Source organism: Hemiscyllium ocellatum, chromosome 6 (genome assembly GCF_020745735.1).
Source record: "Hemiscyllium ocellatum isolate sHemOce1 chromosome 6, sHemOce1.pat.X.cur, whole genome shotgun sequence".
Classification (NCBI taxonomy): Eukaryota; Metazoa; Chordata; class Chondrichthyes; order Orectolobiformes; family Hemiscylliidae; genus Hemiscyllium; species Hemiscyllium ocellatum.
In genome coordinates, this window is record NC_083406.1 from 108,250,121 (window position 1) to 108,275,109 (window position 24,989).

General features: G+C 40.9%; 1 protein-coding gene across 5 annotated transcripts in view; it reads right to left on the reverse strand.

The window, feature by feature from the left end:
• Window positions 1-24,989, reverse strand: part of herc2 (HECT and RLD domain containing E3 ubiquitin protein ligase 2) — a 238,785-nt gene that overhangs the window by 209,705 nt on the left and 4,091 nt on the right. For all 5 annotated transcript variants that reach the window (XM_060826247.1, XM_060826244.1, XM_060826246.1 and 2 more), the window contains exon 2: window positions 3,524-3,641. In XM_060826247.1, the coding sequence (XP_060682230.1) occupies window positions 3,524-3,641 (118 nt within the window). The remainder of the gene's footprint in view (window positions 1-3,523; window positions 3,642-24,989) is intronic.

Here is a 24,989-nt window from a genome sequence, read left to right on the forward strand (position 1 = left end):
AGAGACCTTGGAGTGCAGGTTCATAGCTCCTTGAAAGTGGAGTCACAGGTAGATAGGATAATGAAGGTGGTGTTTCGTATGCTTTCCTTTAGTCAGAGAATTGAGTACAGGAGTTGGGTGGCCATGTTGCGGCTGTACAGGACATTGGTTAGGCCCCTGTTGGAATATTGTGTACAGTTCTGGTCTCCCTTCTATCAAAAGGATATTGTGAAACTTGAATGGGTTCAGAAAAGATTTAAAGATGTTGCCAGGGTTGAAGGATTTGAAGAGAGGAGAGGTTTAAGAGGCTAGGGCTGTTTTCCCTGGAGCATCGGAGGCTGAGGGGTGACCTCAGAGGTTTAGAAAATCATCAGGGGCATGGATAGGATAAATAGGCAAAGTCTTTTCCCTGGGGTTGAGGAGTCCAGAACTAGAGGGCATAGGTTTAGGGTGACAGGGGAAAGATATAAAAGAGACCTAAGGGGCAACGTTTTCATGCAGAGGGGTGGTATGTGTATGGAATGGGCTGCCAGAGGAAGTGGTGGAGGCTAGTACAATTGTAACATTTAAAAGGTATCTAGATGGGTTTATGAATAGGAAGGGAATGGAGGGACATGGGCCAGGTGCTGGCAAGTGGGACTAGATTGGGTTGGGATATCTGGTCAGCATGGACGAGTTAGACCGAAGGGTCTGTTTTTGTGCTGTACGTCTCTATGACTCTATGCGGTTTCAGCAAATTGGAAAACCGCTAATATAACGGTCTTGCACCTGAAATGAGGAAGACAGAAAGGAAGAAATGTTGGGCCAGTTAGTCTGACATCTATTGTTGGAAAATTCTATAGTCCATTATGATGGGAGAAATGGCACAACATTCAGAAAAGCTTATTGCAACCAAACAGAGTCAACATGGCTTGTGAAAGGACATGTGCTTTAAGGATATAATAAGCATAGCTAATAAAGTGGAACCAGTAGACATAGAATTAATTTCCAGAAGGCATTTGATATAATGTTACATAAAAGGTTACTCTACAATAACAGCTCACAGTTGGAGATAATGTATTAAGATAGATTGAAAATTTTTTAACACAGAAGACAGACATTCTGGATTAATGTGCCTTTTTGAGGTTGGAAAGACAGCACTAATGGGAGCACCATAAGGATCAATCCCAGGGCCTCAAATCTATCTTATCTATACTAACGACTGGGAGGAAGAGTAAATTTGCTGACGATATAAAAATAGGTGGGAGGGCATGTTGTGAGGAGAACATAAGGAATCTACATGGGGACTGGGCAAAAACTTGGCAGATGTAGTTCAATGTAGGAAAAGGTAAGATGGTGCATGTTGGTAGGAAGAATCAAAAGGCAGTATATTATTTAAATGACTCAGAAACAGCGCAACACAGTGGGACCTGCACACTTGTGTGCATGAAACAGAGAACATGAGCACATAATTGCAGCAATTTAATAATGATGGCAAATAGAATTTTGTTCTTTATTGTTAGTGTTGGAATTTAAAAGTACAAGTCTTGTTACACCTGTACAGGGTGTTGGTAAGGCTGCAACAGGAGTACCATGCAGAGTTTTGGTCTCCATCCTGAAGAAAGGCTAGATTGGCATTGGAGGCAGTTCAAAAAAAATTGATTCTGCTGCTTTTGGACTGATTTATAAGCCTTTATTCATTAGGGTATAGAAAAATGAGGACTATTGAAAATATTGAAACATACAAGATTCGAGGAGGCTAAGAGTCTGGAAAAGCAGGTCAGGCAGCATCCGAGAAGCAGGAGAATCGACGTTTCAGGCATAAGCCCTTCATCAGGAATGGAAGGGAGTATTACAGCGTTAATGAAGAAAAGATACTTCCACTTCTGGGGGAATCCTGAACTTGGGAACATAGTTTTACATGATTGTCCCCTCATTCTATAACTGAGATGTGAAGGGATTTCTTCTCCCAGTGGTTATGGAATGTCTGGAATTGTCTACTCAAGTGTTACGGACGCTAGATCACTAAAAGGTATTTAAAGAGGAGATATTTTAGAACAAAACAAAAAGAGTTGAGGCCTGGGACAGATCAGTGATGAACTTATTGAATGGCAGGGTAGGCTGGAGCCTGCTTCTACTCCAATTCCTTAATGTTCTTAAAATACATCCAAGAATCACCAAGGTTTTTGCAAAAGAAACTTTCAAACTTGTGACCACTCCAACCAAGAATGACAAGGATATACAATGCAAGGGAAAACCTCTGCTTCTACGTTTCCCCCCAAGCCATACACCATCCTAACCTGAAGCAGTTCTCTCACTGCTGCTGGGTCAAAATCTTGGAATTCTGTATCCACACCATACGGCAGTGTTTCAAGAAGGCAGCTCAGCGTGACCTTCTCATCATTACAGATGGGCGGTAGTGCTTCATTCATCCCAGAAGTGAATAAACAAAAAGTCTTCTTCCTCAAAAACTCAGTTTATGCATCAAAACCTACATCTCCCAAATTCATGCTTGATTTCACAAGTAACTGCTGAAACTCTCAATACATCACATTCATGCTTCAACTACTTCCCCACTGTGGTGTTTTCGTAAAATTGCTGAACTTGTCATCCCAACCCAACCTTTCAGAATAGGTTCAAATCCCACCATAGCATCTCTCAGATTCTAAATTTAGTGGAACAGATTGTAAGGGTGTCAGAATGTTCAGAGAGAGAGAGAGCGAGAGCGAGAGCAAGCGAGAGAGAGATGTAAAATGAGTATAAATAAAAACATTGAAAGGAGGAAATAGGTCAACAAGCCACCAACAAAACTGGAATAGGTCTGTGATAGGGACTGTTTCTCTTGTTTTTAAAAATATCCAAACGCTTTTTAATTCGTTCAAAAGACACTGAGGTGAGAAATAGGTTCTATGATATCCTTACAAGTCAGCAAGGGTTAATACATTATAACTAATGTATGTGCATTACCAAAGGTCTGGTTTGGAATTGGGACAGAGTTTACTGGATGATAGCCAACAAGATGAATTCACAATCTAAGCGACTGTGGAGGCCACGTGGTTATTCAGATGTTTTTCCATGGGGCCAAGGACAGAAGCCTCAGTAAACTCATAACCTGACAACTCCCATGCTAAGTGACAACAGGATGGTCCCTGTGCTCTTCCATGCTTATGTCTATACTGTGCATAATCTTCAGTGAACCAAACTAAGTAAAAGATACATGCGTACTTGACAAGTTTTTTAAGAACAAAAACAACAGAGGAATCATTTCAGACTAGAATGTTAATTTTGTTTCTCTCTCCACATACACTGCCGGATCTGTGTTTCTCTAGTATTATGTTTTTATTTCAAATCTCCAGCATCCACAGCACTTTGTTCTTATTTGACTTGAAAAGGCTATCCATCTGCAGCCGTATGTTTTTTCTAATTTGCCCATATTCATTTATTTTCAAATGTCATCTTTCAACACTAGCCAACTTCAAAATCTCGCTATGAAGAAAAAATACAAACATCAAGAAACAATATTGCAGTGACTTACAAGATTTTAACACCACACTTAACTTCTTACCTTTCGATGTTAACGAGTCATTAAGATTTTGCATCACCTCAGGACCCGTATAAACAATTTCACCATCTTTGACCATTTCATTCCAAAGACCACAGAGTCCATCTCGAGTGAAGGCAAGCTAAGATGAGAGCAAAACAGAAAGCTGACTATGTGATAACTTACCAAAACCTTTCAACTTCAGAAATTAAAGAGTCTACAGCACGAGGGCAAGTTAGCAACACCTCTGTATTAGCAACATACTTTTTTCATTAAAAGATTTTACATGTAAAAGTTCATGCTCCTGCGGAACAGAAAAGAGGAAACGGCTGCAATCTTATGATAAAAATTAGGTCCTTCCTACTCCCCATCCAAATTGAAACTCCAAACAACCCCATACAAAATCATAATCACTTATATCCAAAAAATTTAAATGTTTCTTCTTAGAAGACTAGCCCTTTTCATGCAAAATCAGGAAGCATGGACTATCTAACAAATTGCCAAATTAAAGCTGCAAACATTTGGCATACAGCAAAAGTCCCAGCTCAGCAATGGCATCATGGCTATCTGCAGCATTAAGTGACCAGCTTGACAGCAGCACACTGACAATTTGATCCTCAAATGATTGTATGATTTCAACAGATTTGTAGAATGGCAGTTTCTTTTTGTCAATTCTAAATACAGATGCATTATAGGTGCTCTTGTGTTGTCAAAATTAATATCAGCTCAACTCAGCCCAGACCAGGAATTTTGGGCCGATAAGAAACCTCGTTAAGTAAGTGATGAGCTCACACATTCGCCTAAATGAATCCAATGTACCAAAACATGGCTTTTAGGTGAGCTGAATGAAATTCTATTTCAACCAAAATAAATAAAATACCATCTGCCAGATTCCAAACCAAAACATTATTGATGTGGAGTAAGGGAAAGACCAGAAGTAAAGACCAAGCACCTTATGCTAGTGTTGGTCAGAGAGCTGAAAAAAGAACCTGCTGAGGGAGGCAGTTTTTGGGCAACCAGACACAATTTCAATCAGTAGCTATTTGTTGACAGGCAACCTTTTATTGCTGTGCATTAAATCCTGGATTGATAGCTTGCATTCTCATTTATGACTTGGTCATCCTTACAGTACCTACCTATTCAGCTGTAACTTGTTATTTCACAAACAAAGTATTACAGTCAAAAGCACATGGTGAATATATCCAGTGCGATACATACAACAGATACACACTGAAAGCATCAGACAAGGAGACCAGTAATAATGGTTTTCAGCAAAACTCCACATCTACTTATCACCACCTTTTACCTACTGCTACAATGATATATAACACATCTTCCTAATTGATAAATATATATTCATTATCAACAGAGATAGTTTTTCAAAGCTAACATTACATGCTTGTTTCTTGAACATCCAGATTAACGACATCAACCCAATAATACTACACGGCTAATTTGACTTCTCCCTTAATATTTCGGCAAACTATAACTTTGGAAGTTATTTTCACTTCAAAATCAAGGCCATCAATGGTCACCATAATTGGTCTGCAACGTGCAAATCCACCCATCGAATAAATCTGAAAAATCACCAAGTGTCAAAATTGCCCTGCTATCGTAGAAGCTCGAGCCCAGCATTTAAATACATGAAATGAGTGAGAGAGATGCACCCGTAAGCAGACCAGAAAAACTTTAAAGATTATCCAGTCCAGTCAGAGTACCTTTTTTTTTAAAAAAACAGCTTGGTAGCTTAATTACTGTTAAGCAGCCTCACTATCACTGAAATTAATTTTTAGTTTTTTTTTAAGATGATCTTGGGGGAAAAAATGCAAATAACCTTTTCTTTATACATGTTCTCTTTTCAAATGCTATTTTCTTCTACTTCTTTAAGTTTCTTACTATACAAAGTTTGGGATTGATTTGACCAATCTAACCTACACTTTTTGGTTCATACTCTACATTCAAAAAGCTTCAATCTTATTAATTATGAATATATACTACTGCTTATCCTGTCCGAAATTCTACATGAAGGATACTGTGGCAAATTAACTTTCTAATCAAGTTGCAGCACAAAACCCCACTAAAATGTCCATGGGCAAGTTAAAGCACAGCAAAATAGGGGCTATTCACCTACCTTTGATTGGAAAATCTAGCAACTCATCTTTACACCTTAACTGTGGTCATGGATAATTGAATCTTTGATCCTCCACACCTTTACCTCTCACTTTAAAAGATCTGATTTTGCTCAGAATGAGCATGTTTTCACCTCCCACTTCCCGCCTCCCCCCAACCCCCCCTCCCCCTTTGCTCACAGAGGTGCAAACTGTAGATAGTAAAAATCCTCTCCCATTTTAAAAAAAAGAGGCTGGCGATATCGAGATGACCTCCATTCAGGAGACCAGGATGGAAGATTGGTTTGAATGAAGATGAGATATGGTACAGGAAAGAATTCACAAGTGGGAGTCGTCTACCCTAAGAATAAACACAATGTAGGACAAAAAGTAGAGTATGCTGTGAGAGAAGAATGGCAATAATCACACGTGACTTGAGTTCTATACTTAAACAGTAAAAAGAAATTCAGACTGATTGTACATAGTACCCAAGATGAAGCATTCCCAGAATGCTTTTGGGATAGTGTATTACAGCAGCACAATCCTTAATTACTGGGGTGTAGGTCGAATTAGACTTGCTTTTGTATTTAATACAAGACGTTAGAGTTAAGGCACCTCCAAATAACAGTGAACACAAAATGATTGAATTTTACATTTATTTTGAGAAAAAACATTGGGTTGAAGCCTAGCATTGTAAACTTTAGAAAGGGTAACTGAGATGGCTCAAGAAAACTGGCATCCTTGGCCAAGAGACAGACCAATAGCGATAGCAGAAGACAATACTCAGAATAAGTACATTCTGAAAATTCTAAAAGCAAGGACCCACCATTCATGGTTAACTGGAGTAATTAGAGCAAGTCATAGAGACATACAGCATGGAAACAAACCCTTCGTCCAATTCGTCCATGCCGACCAAATATCTCAACCTAATCTCGTCCCACTTGCCAGCACCTGGCCCATATCCCTTCAAACCTTTCCTATTCATATACCATCTAAATGCCTTTTAAAATGTTGCAATTGTACCTGCCACCGCCACTTCCTCTGGCAGCTCATTCCATACACGTACCACCCTGTGTGTGAAAAAGTTGCCTCTTAGGTCTCTTTTGTATCTTTCCCCTCCCACCCTAAACCTATGCCCTCTAGTTCTGGACTCCCCCACCCAAGGGAAAAGACTTTGCCTATTTATCCTATCCATGCCCGTCATCACTTAATAAACTTCAATAAAGGTCACTCCTCAACCTCCAGGGAAAACAGCAAGTATCAAACTCAAGGAAAAAGTATATCACTGCACAGGTCAGATGACTGGTCAGAATATTTTGTTTTAAATTAGAGAACAATCAGGAGGAAAAAAAATATACAAGCCAGCTACAAACGTGAAGATAGGAGAGCAAGAGTTTCTACAGGTACTTAAAAAGGAAAATAAAATGGTGAGAACAGGAGGCTAATTGTAATTACACAAACAAATAGCCTGCTTGTACCTTCACCACAAAGGATACAAAAAAGATCCAGTAAATAAATCCCCAGTACCTGAGCAGGTGTACCCAAGAATACTGTGGGAAGCTACAGAAGTGATTGCTGGACCCCTTGCTGAGATATTTATATCATCCGTAGTCATAAGTGAGGTGCCAGAAGTCTGAAAGTTGGCTAACGTGGTGCCACTGTTTAGGAAAGGTGGTAAGGAAAAGCCAAGGAACTCTCGGGCAGTGAGCCTGAAGTCAGTGGTGGGCAAGTTGTTGGAGGGAATCCAGAGGGACAGGATTTACATGTATTTGGAGAGGCAAGGACTGATTACGGATAATTAATATATGCTTTGGTACATGGGAAATCAAGTCTCACGAACTTGATTGAGTTTTTCGAAGAAGTAACAAAGAGGATTGATGAGGGCAGAACAGTGGATCAGATCTATGTGGACCTCAGTCAGGCATTCAACAAGGTTCATCATGGTAGACTGGTTAGCAAGGTTAGATCACATGGAATAGAGGGAAAACTAGCCATTTGGAACTGGGTTGAAGGTAGAAGACAGAGGATGGTGGTGGAGGGTTGCTTTTCATATTGGAGGCCTGCGACCAGTGGAGTGCCACAAGGATCGGTGCTGGGTCCACTGCTTTTCAGCATTTATCTCAACGATTTGGATGTAAACATAGAACATATATACTTAGTAAGTTTGCAGATGACATCAAAATAAGAGGTGTAGTGGACAGCAAAAAAGATTACCTCAGAGTACAACAGGATTTTGATCAGATGGGCCAATGGACGAGGATGTGGCAGACGGTGTTTAATTTAGATAAATGTGAGGTGCTGCATTTTGGGAAAGCAAATCTTAGCAGGACTTATGCGCTTCATAGTAAGGTCATATGGAGTGTTGCTGAACGAACAGACCTAGGAATGCAGGTTCACAGTTCCTTGAAAGTAGAGTCGCAGGTAGATAGGATATGAAGGAGGCAGTTAGAATGCTTTTCTTTATTGGTCAGAGCATTGAGTATAGAAGTTGGGAGGCCATTTTGTGTCTCTACAGAACATTGTTTAAGCCACTTTTGGAACATTGTGTGAAATTCTGTCTCCCTGCTGTAGGAAGGATGTTGCGAAACTTGCAAGGGTCTAGAAAAGATTTACAAGGATGTTGCCAGAGTTGGAGGGTTTGAGCTATAGGGAGAGGTTGAATAGGCTGCGGCTGTTTGCCCTGGAGCGGAGGCTGAGGGATGACCTTACAGAGATTTATAAAACCATAAGGGACATGGATAGGGTAAATAGATAAAGCCTTTTCACTGAGTTGGGAGAATCCAGAACCAGGGGGCATAGGTTTAGGGTGAGAGGGGAAAGAATTAAAAGGGACCTAGGAGAACCTTTTTCATGTAGAGGGTGGTGCGTGTATGGAATGAACTGCCAGAGGAAGTGGAGGAGGCTGGTACAATTACAACATTTAAAAAGCAGCTGGATGGGGACACGAATAGGAAGGGTTAAGAAGTATGTGGGCGCAGTGCTGGCAAATGGGACTAGATTAATTTAGGTTATCTCATCAGTATACGAGTTGGATCGAAGGGTCTGTTTATATGTTGTACATCTTTATGACTCGATAACAGCTGTAAGTCAGGACAGGTGCAGAAGAGAGGAATTTACTGAAATTACAATCACCAGAGACACAGTCGAACCATAGACTAACAAAATTTAGGAGCTAATGGACTTCGTCTTACCATCTTAAAAGAGTTGCTAATGAAGAACTAGATGCATTAATTTTCCAATATTTTCTAGATTCAGGAAAGGTTCCATCAGACTCAATAGTAAATATAACCCCTCTGGTTACCTGTTAGCTCCTTTCCTTCATGAACAAAGGCCAGTTAGCTTGACATGTCGTGGAAATGTATTAGGTCAATCATTACAGCTGAAACCCTTCAAAAACTGAAGCTAATTGAGAAGAATCACATTTGGTGAAGGGAAAGTCTTCTTTGAAGTAGTAAAATATAAAAGGGAGCCAATAGACGTACTATAATTGGATTTCCAGAGGCCATTTAAAAAAGGTACCACATCAAATGGTTTTTACGGAATATAAAACCTTCCGGTGTTGGGGGTGACATATTAGCATGAATAAACAGTTGAGTGGCTGCAGAAAACAGCAAGTATAAATCTGTCTAATTGGCAGGATGTGATGAATGGAGCCTCACACAGGTCTATACTGATACCTCAATTTTCTAATTTAATCAATTACTTACAAAGGGAGCAACGGCATGGTTGGTAAATTTGCAGATAACATAAAGTTAGGTACAAACGTGTGCCATGAACGTGGCATAAGCAGCTTGCTGAACGATACAGATAGGCTAAGTGAGCCTGAGCGTAATGTGGAAAAATGTGAAGTTGTTCACTTTGGCAGGATAAATAAAAAGTAAAGTATTACCTAGAATGGCGAATGACTGTGGAAATCCAAGGTAAATCTCCTCCTAATCAGCATGTGTACACCTCTGGAGCAAGTGGGACTTGAACCCAGGTCTCCAGAGGTAGGGACACTATCATTGTGCCCTAACAGCTTCTGAAGAAGAATTTCATTGTGATAGTGCAAAAGCAACAGTAAGTTAGTAGGAGAAAGTGAGGACTGCAGATGCAGGAGATCAAAGTAGAGAGTGAGAGACTAGAAAAGCACAGCAGGTCAGGCAACATCCGTGGAGTAGGAGAATCTGAAACGGGAAGAACAATCATTGCTGTGACTTGGATTTGAACAGAGGATGCTACAACACAGAGTACTAACCACTATAAGCTCACAGTGTCACAATGATTCTCCTGCTCCTCGGATGCTGCCGGATCTCCTGTGCTTTTCCAGCACCACTCTCTCGACTCCTGTTTTCGGTATCCATTTGAAAGATTATTCAAATATTAAGCACGTGATTGACACAAGTCTGTATGAGGTTTTTACCCTTAAAGGTACAAATAACTGAGCAAGCTAATGAGACAATCCTGTATTATGAGATAAACTGAACATATGAGTAAGGAACTTTGCTTTAGTTGTACAGGTGAAACCACATCTCAAACACTGTGTACAGTTTTGGTCTCCTTGTTCAAGGAAGATGTGAACGAGATTTACAAGATTGATACCTGGAATGAGCAGGTTGTCTTACATTGATCAAATGAAGAGGCTGGACTTGTTTCCCCTGGAGTTTGGAAGAGTAAGGGTTAAAACATACAAGATCCTGAATGGTCTTGGCAAGGTCAATATGGAAAGGTTATTCACTCTTGTGGGTCAGTTCAGAATTAGGGGGCGTGATTCGAAACTTTGGAGTCACTCTTTGAACAGCAAGGAGGAATCATTTTCTGAGTGCTGTCCCTCTGAAGGTGGTTGAAGCGGATTTGTTGGCTATTCATCCAACAGAAGGAGACTGATTCACTTGTCTAACAAGAATCTAACATTATTGGGCAAATGGAAATGTGAAATTTGAAACAAACAGATCAACCTTGATCTACTGAACAAGACATTAGGCTCAGAGCTGAATGATCTACTTCGGTTTTTTAATTTGTATGTCCGTATATAAAACGGTAATGTTTCTTCTAATTTTCAACCTCTTGGCAACAACTTAAAAAGGAGAAAGTGAGGACTGCAGATGCTGGAGATCAGAGTTTGAGAGTGTGGTGCTAGATAAGCACAACAGGTCAGGCAACATCCAAGGAGGAGAATCGATGTTTCGGGCAAAAGCCCTTCACAGGCTCATTCCTGATGAAGGGCTTTGCCTGAAATGTCAACACTCCTGCTCCTTGGATTCTGCCTGACCTGTGCTTTTCCAGCACCACACTCCCGACTAACAGCTCAAAAAGCACCACCCTTCTGAACAGACAACACCATTTTATTTAATTTCTCCAAGTAGCCTTTATCAGTTGTATTGCACTGATTTTGGCATTGGTACCACTGCTGTATCAAAATACACCATACAGCAATGCCAATTCAAGTTTAAGTATACCAGTGAAACCATCTCATTTCTCATTTCCAGGATTGGAGGTAAAAGTCTAAAAGAAATTAAAGCATCTGACAATGCAGTTTTCAAAACTCCAATGATGCAAAAGCCAACTGCTTAGTCCGAGCTTCTTACACATTACTGATCTGAACTCAGTTTATACCTCTTCCCGCTCATCGGTTTGTTGGCTGGCAACAAGTTATTATGTTGCAAAACAGATATCAACTGCCAAAGCTCAGAAACTAGCGCCATAATCCCACAGCAAACATCAACAAAATTACAAGCTTCAAATTACCTATATCAGTTGAAATTAAACCCATGTGCTTGAATTCAAAAATGAAACCATAACATTGGGCAGTATGGTGGCTCAGTGGTTAGCACGGCTGCCTCACAGCGGCAGGGTCCCAAGTTCGATTCCAGCCTCGGGCGACTGTCTGTGTGGAGTTTGTACATTCTCCCCGTGTCTGCGTGGGTTTGCTCCAGGAGCTCCAGTTTCCTCCCACAGTCCAAAGATGTGCAGGTCAGGTGGATGGGCCATGCTAAATTGCCCATAGTGTTAGGTGCATTAGTCAGAGGGGAAATGGGTCTAGGTGGGTTACTCTTTGGATGGTCAGTGTGGACTGGTTGGGCCGAAGGGCCTGTTTCCACACTGTAGGGAACCTAATCTAAAAGTACAGAAATTAAAAATAAACATGAAAAAAATGGGTTTAAGCTGCAGGAAGAGGTGTTATCGAAGCCAGAAACCAAAGACCCAAGGCTCGAACGAATTAATGAACTATGGAATCACTGAAGCATGGCGATTGACTGATGGATTAGGAAAGGCTAGGGATTTTTGCTTTTGACATTTTCACAATCTTTATAAATCCAACAGGTTGGTTCCTGAAGGGTGTTTACAGAGTCTACACCCTATAAGATCCAGTTTACTGTAACCCAAATTTCAGAAACTGGCTCAAGACCATAGTTGAACACACCCTACACCAGCTCCTGTGTGTAGCCATCATACAGCACACCTCTCAGTTCCCTTTGAGATATCTGTGCCCACTTACCTACAAGGTCATTTTTCTGACCAAGCAAGCGCAGAGCATGCAATTCCTACCCTTTATTTCCCCCTCCTCACTCCCACAATCCAGGATCTTGGTACTCCTTATACTGTAGGTGAAACAGCAATTTACTTGGACTGATTTCAGTTTTGGAATGTTGGGGAAAATCACACTGCTGATTGGATGATCCCTTTGCAGTGTATACCATTCAAGGTTTCCAGTGATTTGCCATTTTTGATTATTTGTTGAGTTTTGACCTCAGCATCTTAATCTGTTCCAAGGAGGCATTTTACAACCTTTTAGATACGAGCTGCAATTGTTTAAGTGCCTGATAACCACTGTCTACCATCTATTCAACTGGATGTTGACTGGGTCCCAAGTCAAATCACTCCTGTGTTCCACCCAATCACAAACCTTCCTTACCTCTCCAATTCTACTCATATATCTAGGTAAAACTACTACATACATAACATTTTCCAATTCTGATAAAATGTCACAGATACCAAAATCTGAAAAAGAAATACAGGATATATGGGAGAAAATAAAATGCTGACTTTATCCCATGTGAGGAAGTTGAACAGTTCATCACTTCATGAACACCTTCCACCCCAATCTCAAGTTCACCAGGACCAACTCCCTCTCCTTTCCGGACCTCTCCATCTCCAGCAACCAACTCAACACTGACTATTACTTTAAACCTACCAAATCCCATAGCGATTTGGACTACACCCCCATCAACCCAGCCTCCAATCCTGACACCTTCCCTTGCCACCGCAAGAGATGTAAAACCTTGGCCCTCAACTCCATCCAAGGCCCCAAAAGGATCCTTCTACATCCAGCAGAGATTTTCCTGCACATCCAAATATCTTATGTGCTGTATCTGTTGCCCTCAATGTGATCTCCTCTACGCTGGTGAGACAGGACAACAACTCATAGAATGTTTCAGAGAACCATCTCTGGGACACATGCATCAAACAACCTGGGACTGACCACTTCAACTCCCCCTCCTCCACCCAACCCCTGGAGGAAGAACACCTCATCTTCCGCTTTGGGACCCTCCAAACACACGTCATTAACGTAAATTTCAACAGTTTCCTCAGTCCCCCTCTCCCCCCACCACATCCCAGATCCAACCCTCCAACTCAGTACTGCCCTCTTGAACTGTCCTACCTGTCCATCTTCCTTCCCTGCTATCAGTTCCAACCTATCACCATCACCCCATGCCCACATCAACCTATCACCTTCCAAGCTACATTTCCCCCAGCCCCACCTGCTTCCTATTTATCTCTCAGCCCCCTTCCCCCCCACCCCCACCTTCACAATCCTGATGAAGGGCTTATGCAAGAAACATACTCTTTTTTAAGTCAATTCTAGCCCATAAGTACACAGAAAACCCTTTATTGATCCTCTTAAAGTAGCTAGCGTAACAATGAAAAATTCAAGAATTCAAAATAATACAAACACACAATAAAATATCAGTGTTCAACACATCCTCGAAATCAGAAACGCCCAGTAAAAGGAAGTCTTGCAAACATAGTCAGCTCAAAGTACTGTGTGAAAGATTTATCTCAGCACCATGCTTAGGTCCCCAGTGTCTTAGATGCCAGTGTTCATACAATTGACTCAGTTTATATATCAAAAAATAATTGAAGGCACTGCAAATGCTGTGGGACCCAACAACATTCCAATAAAAAGTACTAAAGACTTGTGTTCCAGAACTAGTCTCACCCTCCCCAAGCTGCTCCAATACAGCCACCTCACTGGTATCTACCCAGCAATGTGTAAAACTGCGCAAATATAGACTCAAGCAAAATGTGTAGGACAAATCCAATCTAGCCAATTACCACACTAGTCTAATCTCAATCAAAGTGGTGAACAGGGTCATTGACAGTGCTATCAAATGGAGCTTGCGAAAGGAACAACCTGCTCACTGATGCTCAGCTTGGGTTCCCCTCTCAGATCTCATTACAGTCCTGGTCCATGAGCTAGGCTCTAGAGATTAAACACAAGTAACAGGGTTTGACATCAAGGCAGAACTCAACCAAGGAGCCAAATATAAGTCAATGGAAATAGAGGGCAACCTCCCTGCTGGTTTGAGTCATAGGAAGATGGCTGTTATGGGTCAACCTTCTCAGTCCTAAAACATCATTGCAGGAGCTCCTCAGCATAGTGTCAGTACAGAACAAATACAAACCCTGAAATGAAACATATGACGAACAATGCCCTTTTATAAAGATTTTCTTAATGACTTCACCAAACGAAATAAAAATCTCAAGGAGAGCAAACAGGTTCAAAACAAATAAATCATAAGGGAAGGGATGCTGAGATAAACAAGGGAAAGACTTGAGGCATGGAGAATCATGAGGAGTCAACTGATATTGGAATGATGTTATTAAATTGAAACAGGCCATTATAATCTACACTTTCAAAGAAGGCGATCAAATAGACACAGGCAACTGCAGTTGAGTTTCACCCGACTAAAAAAAAGCATACAATTAGTCAAAATAAGCACAAGGATCAACAATTCCTGAAGAAGGGCTCATGCCCGAAACGTCGATTAACCTGCTCTTTGGATGCTGCCTGACCTGCTGCGCTTTTCCGGCAACACATTTTCAGCAAGGATCAACAATAGTCTAGTTAATTGCAATCAACACATATTTGCAAAGGGATGACCTTGGCTGTCTGATAACTTCAAATGTTGAGAATGTGATAAACGAAATGGATTGAAAGAAACATTATGAAGGTGGGTTGTACATGGACTTTCAAACGGCTTTAAACACAATAGCATGTAAAAGATTATTACAAAAGGAACCTTGATTATCTGGCATTCGATTAACTGAATTTCAGATTATCTGAACAAGATCACAAGGTCCAATGCTTGGTTAATTATATTATTTGGCATTTGAATAACTGAACGAAATACTCCCCACCCACGTCCTTCGGATAATCAAGTTTCCTCTGTAATTATGTTCAAAGCTATAGGGAACCAAAATAAAAATCTGTAAATGGATAAGAATGGTAATTATTTGATTATGTACAAGCTATTCTTTATCATTACCAACAACCCATGAAGAGTACATTACACAGATGTGTTAAGAGAAATCAGGAGGTGGAAACCTAGCCATTACAAAGCTAGAGGCACAGACAATAATTATTGCAACCTTCTGCCAGACCAACTGAGATCAGCCAACTCACCAGAGCCCCAGGATCACAATCTGGGACTTTTCTTATCTGCATAAATTTGCTAATCTCTGAATAAAAATCACTGACCATTCAGAAATGCAATTTTCACATTTTACTTCAAGGCAGAACTTGCATTTACCTCTCTTTTGCTTAAAAATTAAAGCTGAATTACATTAAGAGTTGAACCAAACAATACATAATTAGCAGGTTATGTCAAAAGCATTACCTTAATCACACAAAATTGTGTTTGTGTGACAACAAAGTATATAGTATGTTGCACTAAACACAAAAAAGCAATGCAGAACCCCAGGCTATTACCTGGGAAAAGGGCTTGAATCCCACAACAATTGATGGTGAAATTTGAATTCAACAAAATTCTATTAAAAATGTGGTTGAACTGATGGTGTCACCTTTATTAACCATTGTTAAAAAATCCCACTTTTTTCATAAGCATTCTTTAGGTAAGGAAACCTGACATTATCTTCTGGTCTAATTTACATGTAACTCCAATTGCACAGCAGTGGTTGAAATGCAACTGGGGATGAACGAAAAACGTTGGCCTTGCCAGTGACATTCAAATTCATGAATGAGAAAAACATAACATAGTAATCTACTTCAAAATATGTTTTCCACCATTTATATTAACTGCAATGGCATAGTGAGATTTGTCCAGTATTAAGGAGTTACACCATATATACATAAATGAAAACTGTCAACGTTATCCAGGTCCCATCTTAGAATTCCTTGTCACAGTTCTAGAATTCCTTGTAGATATAATTTGTTGTCACAAAGCATTAGAGTTACACAAAAACTGTTGAGTCTTTATTACACAGCTAAATTAATTCGAAATAATTAAAATGGCAACTGACAATTATGAACATTATAATAAAACTTCTACTTCTCATATAGACTAAAATCGGCAAGATGCTGATATTCGAGTGGAGCTTTTGTAATTGACTCTCATGGCAATGATAAACTGTTAGTGCCATATGCCTACCAGACAGCTGCCTGTGGTAAGCATAAAATGACAAGAACTTGTATTCTCATCTCTATTAATACAAGTTCTACATGGAAAACTTCATTTCAAAAGTTGACGAGGTAATGACTGTATACTACAACCTGCTTTGAATAACTTTTAAAAAGCAGATGCACCTCGACAAAATACAGAAAGTCACATGTCAAGACTTCTTAACGTGTACTTGATGTTGGCCACCTCCAAATCACAAGCGCAGACAATCCAGTCAACAAGTTTTAAGGGAAGTTGACTCTGGTTGATGTTTGCTCCTCAGTACTGCACTTGAATTTCATGGAGCCACAAGCTTGAAAAAGAGCTGTCTTTCCCTACAAAGTTGCTTACTAGGATAAATCCTAAATTAGAATCTAGTAGCATCAGTAGTTTAAGATAAACATAGTCAAATAATGAGCATACAGACATGACCCAGGTAGTTTGGTTAATCCAGCCGTAAATGGACTACCGACAATTTGATTACTGCAAGTGATTTTGGGACTGGGTATGAGTAGATTCAAAAAAAAGAAGAATTACACAAGTTTCCACCTCAAGAAATGATCAAGATATTTATCAGAAAAAAATTATGTATTGGGCCAAGGTCCCTCTCTTCCTGTCTCTCGCTTTCACTCCTAGCAACCCTCCCCTGAACTTTACATCAATACTTAGCCAAGTACAAAGCAAGATTCCATCAACAGGACATTTCAAACCCCTAACATTTATCACCTAGAAGTTCAAGGGTAGCAAATACAATGACAGCATTTTCACCTCTAAGTTATACACCATCCTGATCTAGAACTATATCTCCACTCCTTCACAGTCATGGGGTCAAAATCCTTGAAGTCCTTAATAGCACTGCGGGTGTACCTGCACCACATGGACTGCAGTGGTTCCAGAAAGCAATTCACCACTATCTTCTAGACAGCAATTGACGATGGGGAACAGATTCTGGCCTAATTTGTGCCACCTACATTCAGGAAAGAAAAAAGAAAACACAAGGGGGGGGGTAAATCCAAGATAGCACTGATCCAGTAAGATTGTATTGCAGAGCTCCACACTGCATCGCAAGCGGGACAAAGTCCTGACCCGCCCGACCTGGACCACTACGATTTCCTGGGACTCTAGAAAAGTTGTGGAGTCAGAACAACTTAGCTCGGTTTGGTGTCGTCCAGGGATGCCGAAGGAGGGAGGAGAAGCATTCAAGCCAGACCCACGACCCAGCCTGCAAAATCTTCGGTTTCTATTTCTTACTAGGCCCTAGTGAAGGAGCTCGTGAGATGTTGGGGAAACAGATAGAGGAGAAGCTGGCCCCGAACTCTATCATGCTGCAGAAGCATGAATATCAGCTGGGAGACCTGGAGAAAAGGATGGATGAGGCAGAACACAGAGTCAAAGTGGTGGAAGCTGATACCGGTTCCTCCAAGGATAGGATCCAGACTCTGGAGATGCAGGTCTGTAATTTGCTTGACCAGGTGGATGACCTCGAGAATAGAGGCAGGAGAAAAAGATATTCGGATTGTCGGTCTGCCGGAGGGTAAGGAAGGTGAGCGGCCGGCGGAATTCATTGAGGACTGGTTGCTGAAATTCCTTAACTGGCTGGAATGGGAAGCTTGAAGATTGAGACGGCTCAATGGGTCATGGTGCGGAGGTCAGGTCTGGACCAGCGTCTTCGTCCAATCTTGGTGCAGTTTCATCAATACAGAGATTAGGAGAGAATCGTGGAGGCTTTCAGAATCCAGGTGAAGGATCCAAAGACCCAGGTTTACAAGGGCTCTAAGATAATGTTCTTCCAGGACTGCTCAGCAGCAGTGATCCAGAAAAGAAAATCCTATGACAGCGTCAAGAGAAGACTGAGGGAACTCAGGATCCAGTAATCCCAGAGGTATCCCGGTGATGCTTCGGTCACCTTAGATGGATCTGTACCTCTCTTTGACATGTCAGAAAAGGCAAGAGATTTTGTGGGCAAATTAACTTAATGTGCACAATTTAGTTTGTATAAATAGTGGTGTTGTTTGGGTATGTCTCTACTTTTCAAAAAAAAAAGAGGAAATCTGGTCAGGGCTTTCTTTTCCTATTTTTGTTTCTTCTTGACAATAATCTGGTTTAAACTATGCTCACGGATGGTTGGGATGTGTACTTTCAATATCTAAATTAAGTTATACCAAAGGATGGGTAGGGTACTTATCTTTGTTCCCAAAATCTATTCGTTCACATTGCTATTCCATGGTGTATTTTCTTTCTTTTCTGCTTGTGTTTGCGGTGCGGCTCTAGTGAGGAGAAGAGAAAATGGTTGGGATGGCTAAATTCCTATTTACAGTTTCTGCCTGGTTCAGGTATTTAAATGCCCAGAATGCAGTACCGGGAGCAGGATGGGAAGTGGAGTTTGGGGTGTGTAGATGCCCCCTTTGGGCAGGGGTGAGTTCCCCTTTTCAGCGTCATTGGTGCTTTATATGTTGGTCTGTTTTTTGGTTTTTGTTGGATATAATCTTTGATAGCTTTGTAGGTTTGTTAACCCTAGTGGTTTCAGTTTACGTAATTTTCATGTTCGATGGATCATGCGACACTAAGGCTCAGATATGTAATTCGCGTTCCTCCTCTCTGGAATCGAAATGTTACAGCAGAAAGTTATGGCTAATGAATTGATTAAATAGTGTATGTGGAACAGCAAGGGGAGTCACTCGCCAATTAAGAGGAAAAGGTGGATATTGTTTTGTTACAGGAGACACACTTGGATGATAGGGAGTATTTGAAACTACAGCAGAATGGCTTTAATCGGGTTTTCTTTTATCTTTTAATACCAGATCTAGGGAGTGGCTATATTGGTTAGGAGGAATCTCCCATTTAAGTTACTAGAGTGTGTTAAAGACACATATGGGAGGTTTGTAATCCTCCAAGCCCTGATAAAAGGGGAAAAATATGGTGTTTTAAATGTTTATTGTCCTCTGCCCATCCCCTCAAATTTCTGGTAGATGCGTTCTCTAAATTGATCAGTCTCAAGTCCCGGCATATCATTACAGGGGGAGATTTTAATTATCTCGTGGATCCCGCAGTAGACACATTGCCCAAAGGCCACCCAATACCCTCTGTACAAACTAAACAATTAGTGGACCTGTGTGTGGAGTTAGGGTTGGTGGACACCTGGAGGGGTCACCACCCTACAAGCAGGGATTTTACCTTTTTTTCCCAACCCATACAGATGTTACACCAGGATTGATTTTTTTTTCTGACCCCCGTGGCAACCCTGGACTTGGTGGCATCTTGTACAATTGGTAATATTACCATATGTGATCATGCTCCAGTGTACCTGTCGGTTAAGATCAAGGACGCTATAGTGGGCCCGAGTCACTGGCAAGTGGATCCCTTCGTACTTAAGAATAATAAGTGTGGAGTACTTCTAAGTTATTTATGGCATTCCTAAATTTTGCAAAATTAATCTTGTATCCTGAGAAGGTGCCAAATGAGCTGATGCATTATATCAGGCGAGGCACCGAAACTGCTGGATTTGGCAAAAAAATTAAGACATCATCTGCATACAACAAAATCTTATTTAATTTTGACCCCACTTCTGGAGCCAATATATTGGGATCCCTATGACTGGCCTCCGCCAATGGTTCAATTATCAATGTAAAAAGCAGTGGCAAAAGGAGACAGCCCTGCCAGCTGCCTCTAAAAATGTTAAAATTGCTTGAGTATACCCCACTAGTAATGACCACAGCAAGGGGGCTACTATAGAGAACCTTTACCCATAACTCAGGCACGGTCAGCAGCCCATCCGTCCTTTGGGAAACTGCCAAAGCCTATGTCAGGGGGTTAGTTATTTCCAACTCTGCCAGTAGGAAGTGGCAGAAGGGTGAGGAGCAGCATCCTCTCAAAGCACAGTTGAAGGCAACCCAGAAGGTTTACTTTGACAGGCCTTCGTTGGCCAAGCTACATAGTATTGCAGCACTGCGGTCTGCAGTGAACTCCGTGCTCACACGGACAGCAAAGAAGGAACTTATTTTCGCAAAACAAAGGTTATATGAGCACGGTGACAAGCCAGGCAAGCTCATCTCAAAAGGAGCACCCCTAAAGCCATTACATCGATTAGGGAAGGGTCTGGGAACCTAACACGTGATTCCAAAAAGATTAATGCGGCATTTCAGATTTTACTCTGAATTATACCAAGTTGAGGATTGAGAGGAAGGCGGACCAAGAAGTAGCCCTTTTTCAAAGATCTGGAGTTCCAGGATATGACCCCTGAACAAGAGTCTTTTCTAAATGCCCCCTTATCAGAGCAAGAGGCACAGGAGGCTGTGAAGCAGCTTCAGAATGGAAAGAAGCCCAGTCCTGATGGACTCCCCAACAAATTCTCTCAGGAATTTAAGCATATTGTCAGGCCCAATGCTTAACATGTTCAATGACTCATACAGTCATGATTGTCTCCCACCATCTCCAAGAGGGACCAATATTTCGCTTATACTTAAGAAAAGGGAAGGTCCCGGAGAACTGTGCTTCTTACAGGCCCATTTCACTCTTAAGTGTTGACTTCAAAATCCTCTCTAAGACTCTTGCTTGAAGGCTTGAGACTGTGTTACCTTCTATTGTTAAAGAGGGCCAGACGGGCTTCATAAAGAGCCGCAGATCCTTCAATAATGTTAGAAGGCTGCTTAATGTAATTCAAGCGTGCCAACAACAGTCAATACAGGGATTGGTGATTTCTCTAGATGCAGAGAAGGCATTTGACCCAGTTGCCTTTACCTTTTTTTTAATATGCTCGAGTGGTTTGGCTTGTCCAAAGCCTTTTTAAAGATGGGTAAAAGGTTCTCTACAGTAACCCTCACCCCATTATGACGACTGCAGTGCATGATCAAGCAATTTTAACATTTTTAGAGGCAGCCGGCAGGGCTGTCTGCTTTCGCCACTGCTTTTTACATTGCCAATGGTTCAATCACCAGAGGCCAGTCATAGGGATCCCAATGTATCAGCTCCAGAAGTGGGGTCAAAATTATCTAAGATTTTGTTGTACACGGATGATGTCTTAATTTCTTTGTCATACTGAGCAGTTACAATGCATCAGCTCGTGTGGCACCTTCTCAGGATACAAGATTAATTTTACAAATTCAGGGGCTATGCCTATGGGTGGTCTTACAAAGGTGCTAGGTCTTGAGGGGGAATCTTGATTCCCATTTCAGTGGTCACAGGAGGGTTTTATGTTGTTTAAAGCCAATTCTGTTCAACTATTCATCAAAACCAAACATGACCTTCAAAGATGGGAGGCACTTCCGGTCTCATGGTTGGGTCGGATAACACTTGTTAAGATGAATATTCTCCCCTGTTGTTTGTTGTACCCTATTCCAACACTCCCCCAATTTTCGATAAGCAAACATTCAGAGAGACTGAACGGCTGGTTCAGCTCTTATTTGGCATTGTAAGCGATCCCCTAATAAATTAATTAAACTGCAATTGCCTCACAGACAAGGGGGAGTGGATCTCCCAGACATTAAAAACTACCAACTAAGCTCACTTTTATCTTATGAGAGTGATTGGGCTTGTGGGGACCCTTTTTCTATCTGGTTTGATATCGAAACCTCGTAAGCAAAGTGCCCCGTTACTAGCTGACTGTTTTTGGACAAAATGAGGACAGTTAAGGAATATTGCCATAACCCAATAGTTATCAATACTGTTAAAGCACAGAGGGTAATTCGGCAGAGGGGAGGCAATATTGGCAAAATATAATTTCTTACATCTACAGTGGGTATACTGGGTTTTCAGCCAGGGCTGATGGATTCAGGATTCAAACATCGGGCAGCTAGAGGTGTCTTGCATGGGTGATTTATTTGAGGGAGGCACAATGATGTCTTTTGATCAGTTAGCATGAAAATATGAGCTATCTAGAAGGGACTTCTTTCGTTTCTTTCAACTTACGCATTTTATTCAAAAAAAACTACACTTTGACTGACCCCTACAAATCTGACAGAGAGGACGGTGCTCAATGCTAAGAGTACACTTTCTGTCAGCATTTTATACCATCAATTGAGGAACGGCCCCTCAGATTAATTTGATCGGCTTTGCAGGGTGTGGGAGAGAGTGCTAAGCTTCGCCGTCTCCTCAGAGACATGGGAAGATATTTGGGAAAACGCAAGAAAGATAGAAATTTGCAATAGGGCCCATGCTTTCCAGTTGAAGATTCTCCACAGGGTCCACTTGGCTCTGGAGCATTTGTCAAAATTTAAACTTCAACATGCCCCAAGTGCAAAGTTGGTACAGGCACTCTTACCCATTGTCTCTGGCCCAGTGGCAGGCTTCAAACAGCGCTGTGGCAGATGCAATGGAGGGGATTTTGGGTGTAAGGGTGGAGAAGGACCCAATCTCTCTTCGCTTTGGCCTGCCCAGTGTATTCCCTGTAGATGCGCATAAAGAACTTTTCAATATCCTCACTTCTGTGCAAGGAAGAATATCTTGTTAGGTCGGGTGTCTGAAAGTCTCCCGGGCTTGTCAGATTGGCGTAGGATTGTTATGGAACATATTCCCTTGGATTTTCTTACAAGTACAGTACACCTCAAAACTGAGAATTTCTCTAAGACACGGCAGCTGGACTAGCTGGACACAGATTTGTCTGCCACATTAATAAGGGTTTTTATATGGCTGTAATGATTATGCTTTATGAGTCCAACACCGAGACAGGGGGTACTGTGAATGTACGAATAGGTGAAAATTAATGCTCTCGATACTCGAGGTCGCTCGGGTCATACAGTGGCTGCAGGCTCAGAAGCTCATTGAAGGTTGAAAGAAGCAACCAAGGTTGAAAACGATCTGGTTCAGCTTCACATAGCTGGTAGGGAAAGGGATGGAGTCAGCGATGAAATTTCTGCTTATCCAATAGATGTCAATATCAAAGAGTGCGGCAAATTAGAGAAAGTGAAAAGCCAAATGAGGTCGCAATGACATGCAACTGGGTCGTAGTAGAATATACGTGGCACATAATAGGGAAATCCATTTGCACACATCAAAACTTTCCAAATACAATCAACTAATCTTTTCTTTCCCCTGTCGCTGGATCAAGGATAAATGTTTGTCAGCTCCCATCCAAATTGTTTTGTCAGATATTGTTTAACAACTAAAATGTCAAATAGGGAGCTCAGTCTTAGCTGCTAACAATACAACATGCTCAGTACTGCACTCGGGTCTCTAGATTGGGATATGAACTTTGATTCAGAAGCAACATGGCTGGCAGCGATCTGAAACAGAGCTGTGCCTTCATATGTTATTTAAAACACAGGACACTGGTTTTCATACTTTTTGCTAATTTTTTTTAGAAGAAAAAACAGTTTATTAGTCCATGGATTCTTATAATGTTGAAAATCATACTGGATAAACAACACATCCTTAACCCTACTAATTCAGACTGGGCCACAAAACAAGCATTTAGACCTTTTCTACCAGTTACTAAACCTATCTGTATTTGTTGTCATATCTGTGGATATGCTGTGGTTAAGGACTATACACAAAAAAACTGAGTCAACAGTTATGAGGTTAACTTCCAGCTACACATCCTGGGTAGATTCTGCAGTTGAAATAAATCTATAAATCTAATATTAACTTATACAGCAATTTAAAATTTAGTACCGTTTGACAACTGTTCTGGAATGGAGCCAGATCTACGGTCCTGATCAAAAACAACTTACTGACAAGACAACAAGCCAGGCTCACATCAACTGTCACAACAATCTTTGGCATGGACTGAGCAGTTACACAATTTCTTCAGTCCTTCTCATAAGCTCAGTTATCTTTTCTCTCAGATATACACAGAAATTGGCTGTTAAGTATTTGCCCACCCTCTCTGCAGTTTAGCTTCCTTTCTTAAGTCGCTGATGAAGCAAAATGAAAGAGGCAGGCACACTAGAAAACAATTAAGCTTTAGGCCTCAAGTAATCTCAGTGGTTCACCAGGTGTTTATGGAGATCAAACATGTAGTGCACATTTAAGCTGTAGTTGCACAAAGACACAAATAGCTCAACAGTTCAAAGCGTGTTCTTTCACAATACCGTGAGGTTTAAAACAGTCAGTATATACATTAGCATTTGAAGTTCCACATGATTTTCTTAACATTCCCATGACCACCTTAAAATATTTTGACTTGCTCAAAGGTTTAACTGCCAAAGGTATAGTAGGGCTAAAGAAATAACTCACAAGTAAAGATTCCTCTTTAAGCAACTGAAAGATCTTCAGGATTTCCTGGTCAATTTAACAGTCTCAAACTATTTAGATTCTTGCTAGCAACTTTAAACATGAATGATAATAGATCAACATAATATAAGTCACATTACATTGAGGGTCCAGTTTCTTCTCCTTCCCACACAGGAGTTTCATCTCAATAAGCAGTGGCCAAAAATGTGACAACAAGCAGAGAGTGCATAAATTCAATTTTTCATTTGGAGCATAAAAAGACTAAGAGATTTTAGCCAAAAGCAACTGAGTAAGAATCTTCCCACAGTCAAATCTAAACTGGGGTGCTTCATTCAATTCAGGTGATGTTAATGTGGTTTAGAATGGACAATAACAGCGTAAGACAGTAAGTCAGTCTGACAGACTTTCAGACAATCGAGAAAGAGCGCTTTTTAGGTTTTATGAAAATGCATTCACTTTCCACAGATCATTATTCCTAAACTGAATACTATCAAGTTTTTTTTTTGCTTTCTACATCAAGCAAGTTTAAAAAGAGACATCCTTTTGCTAAAATTA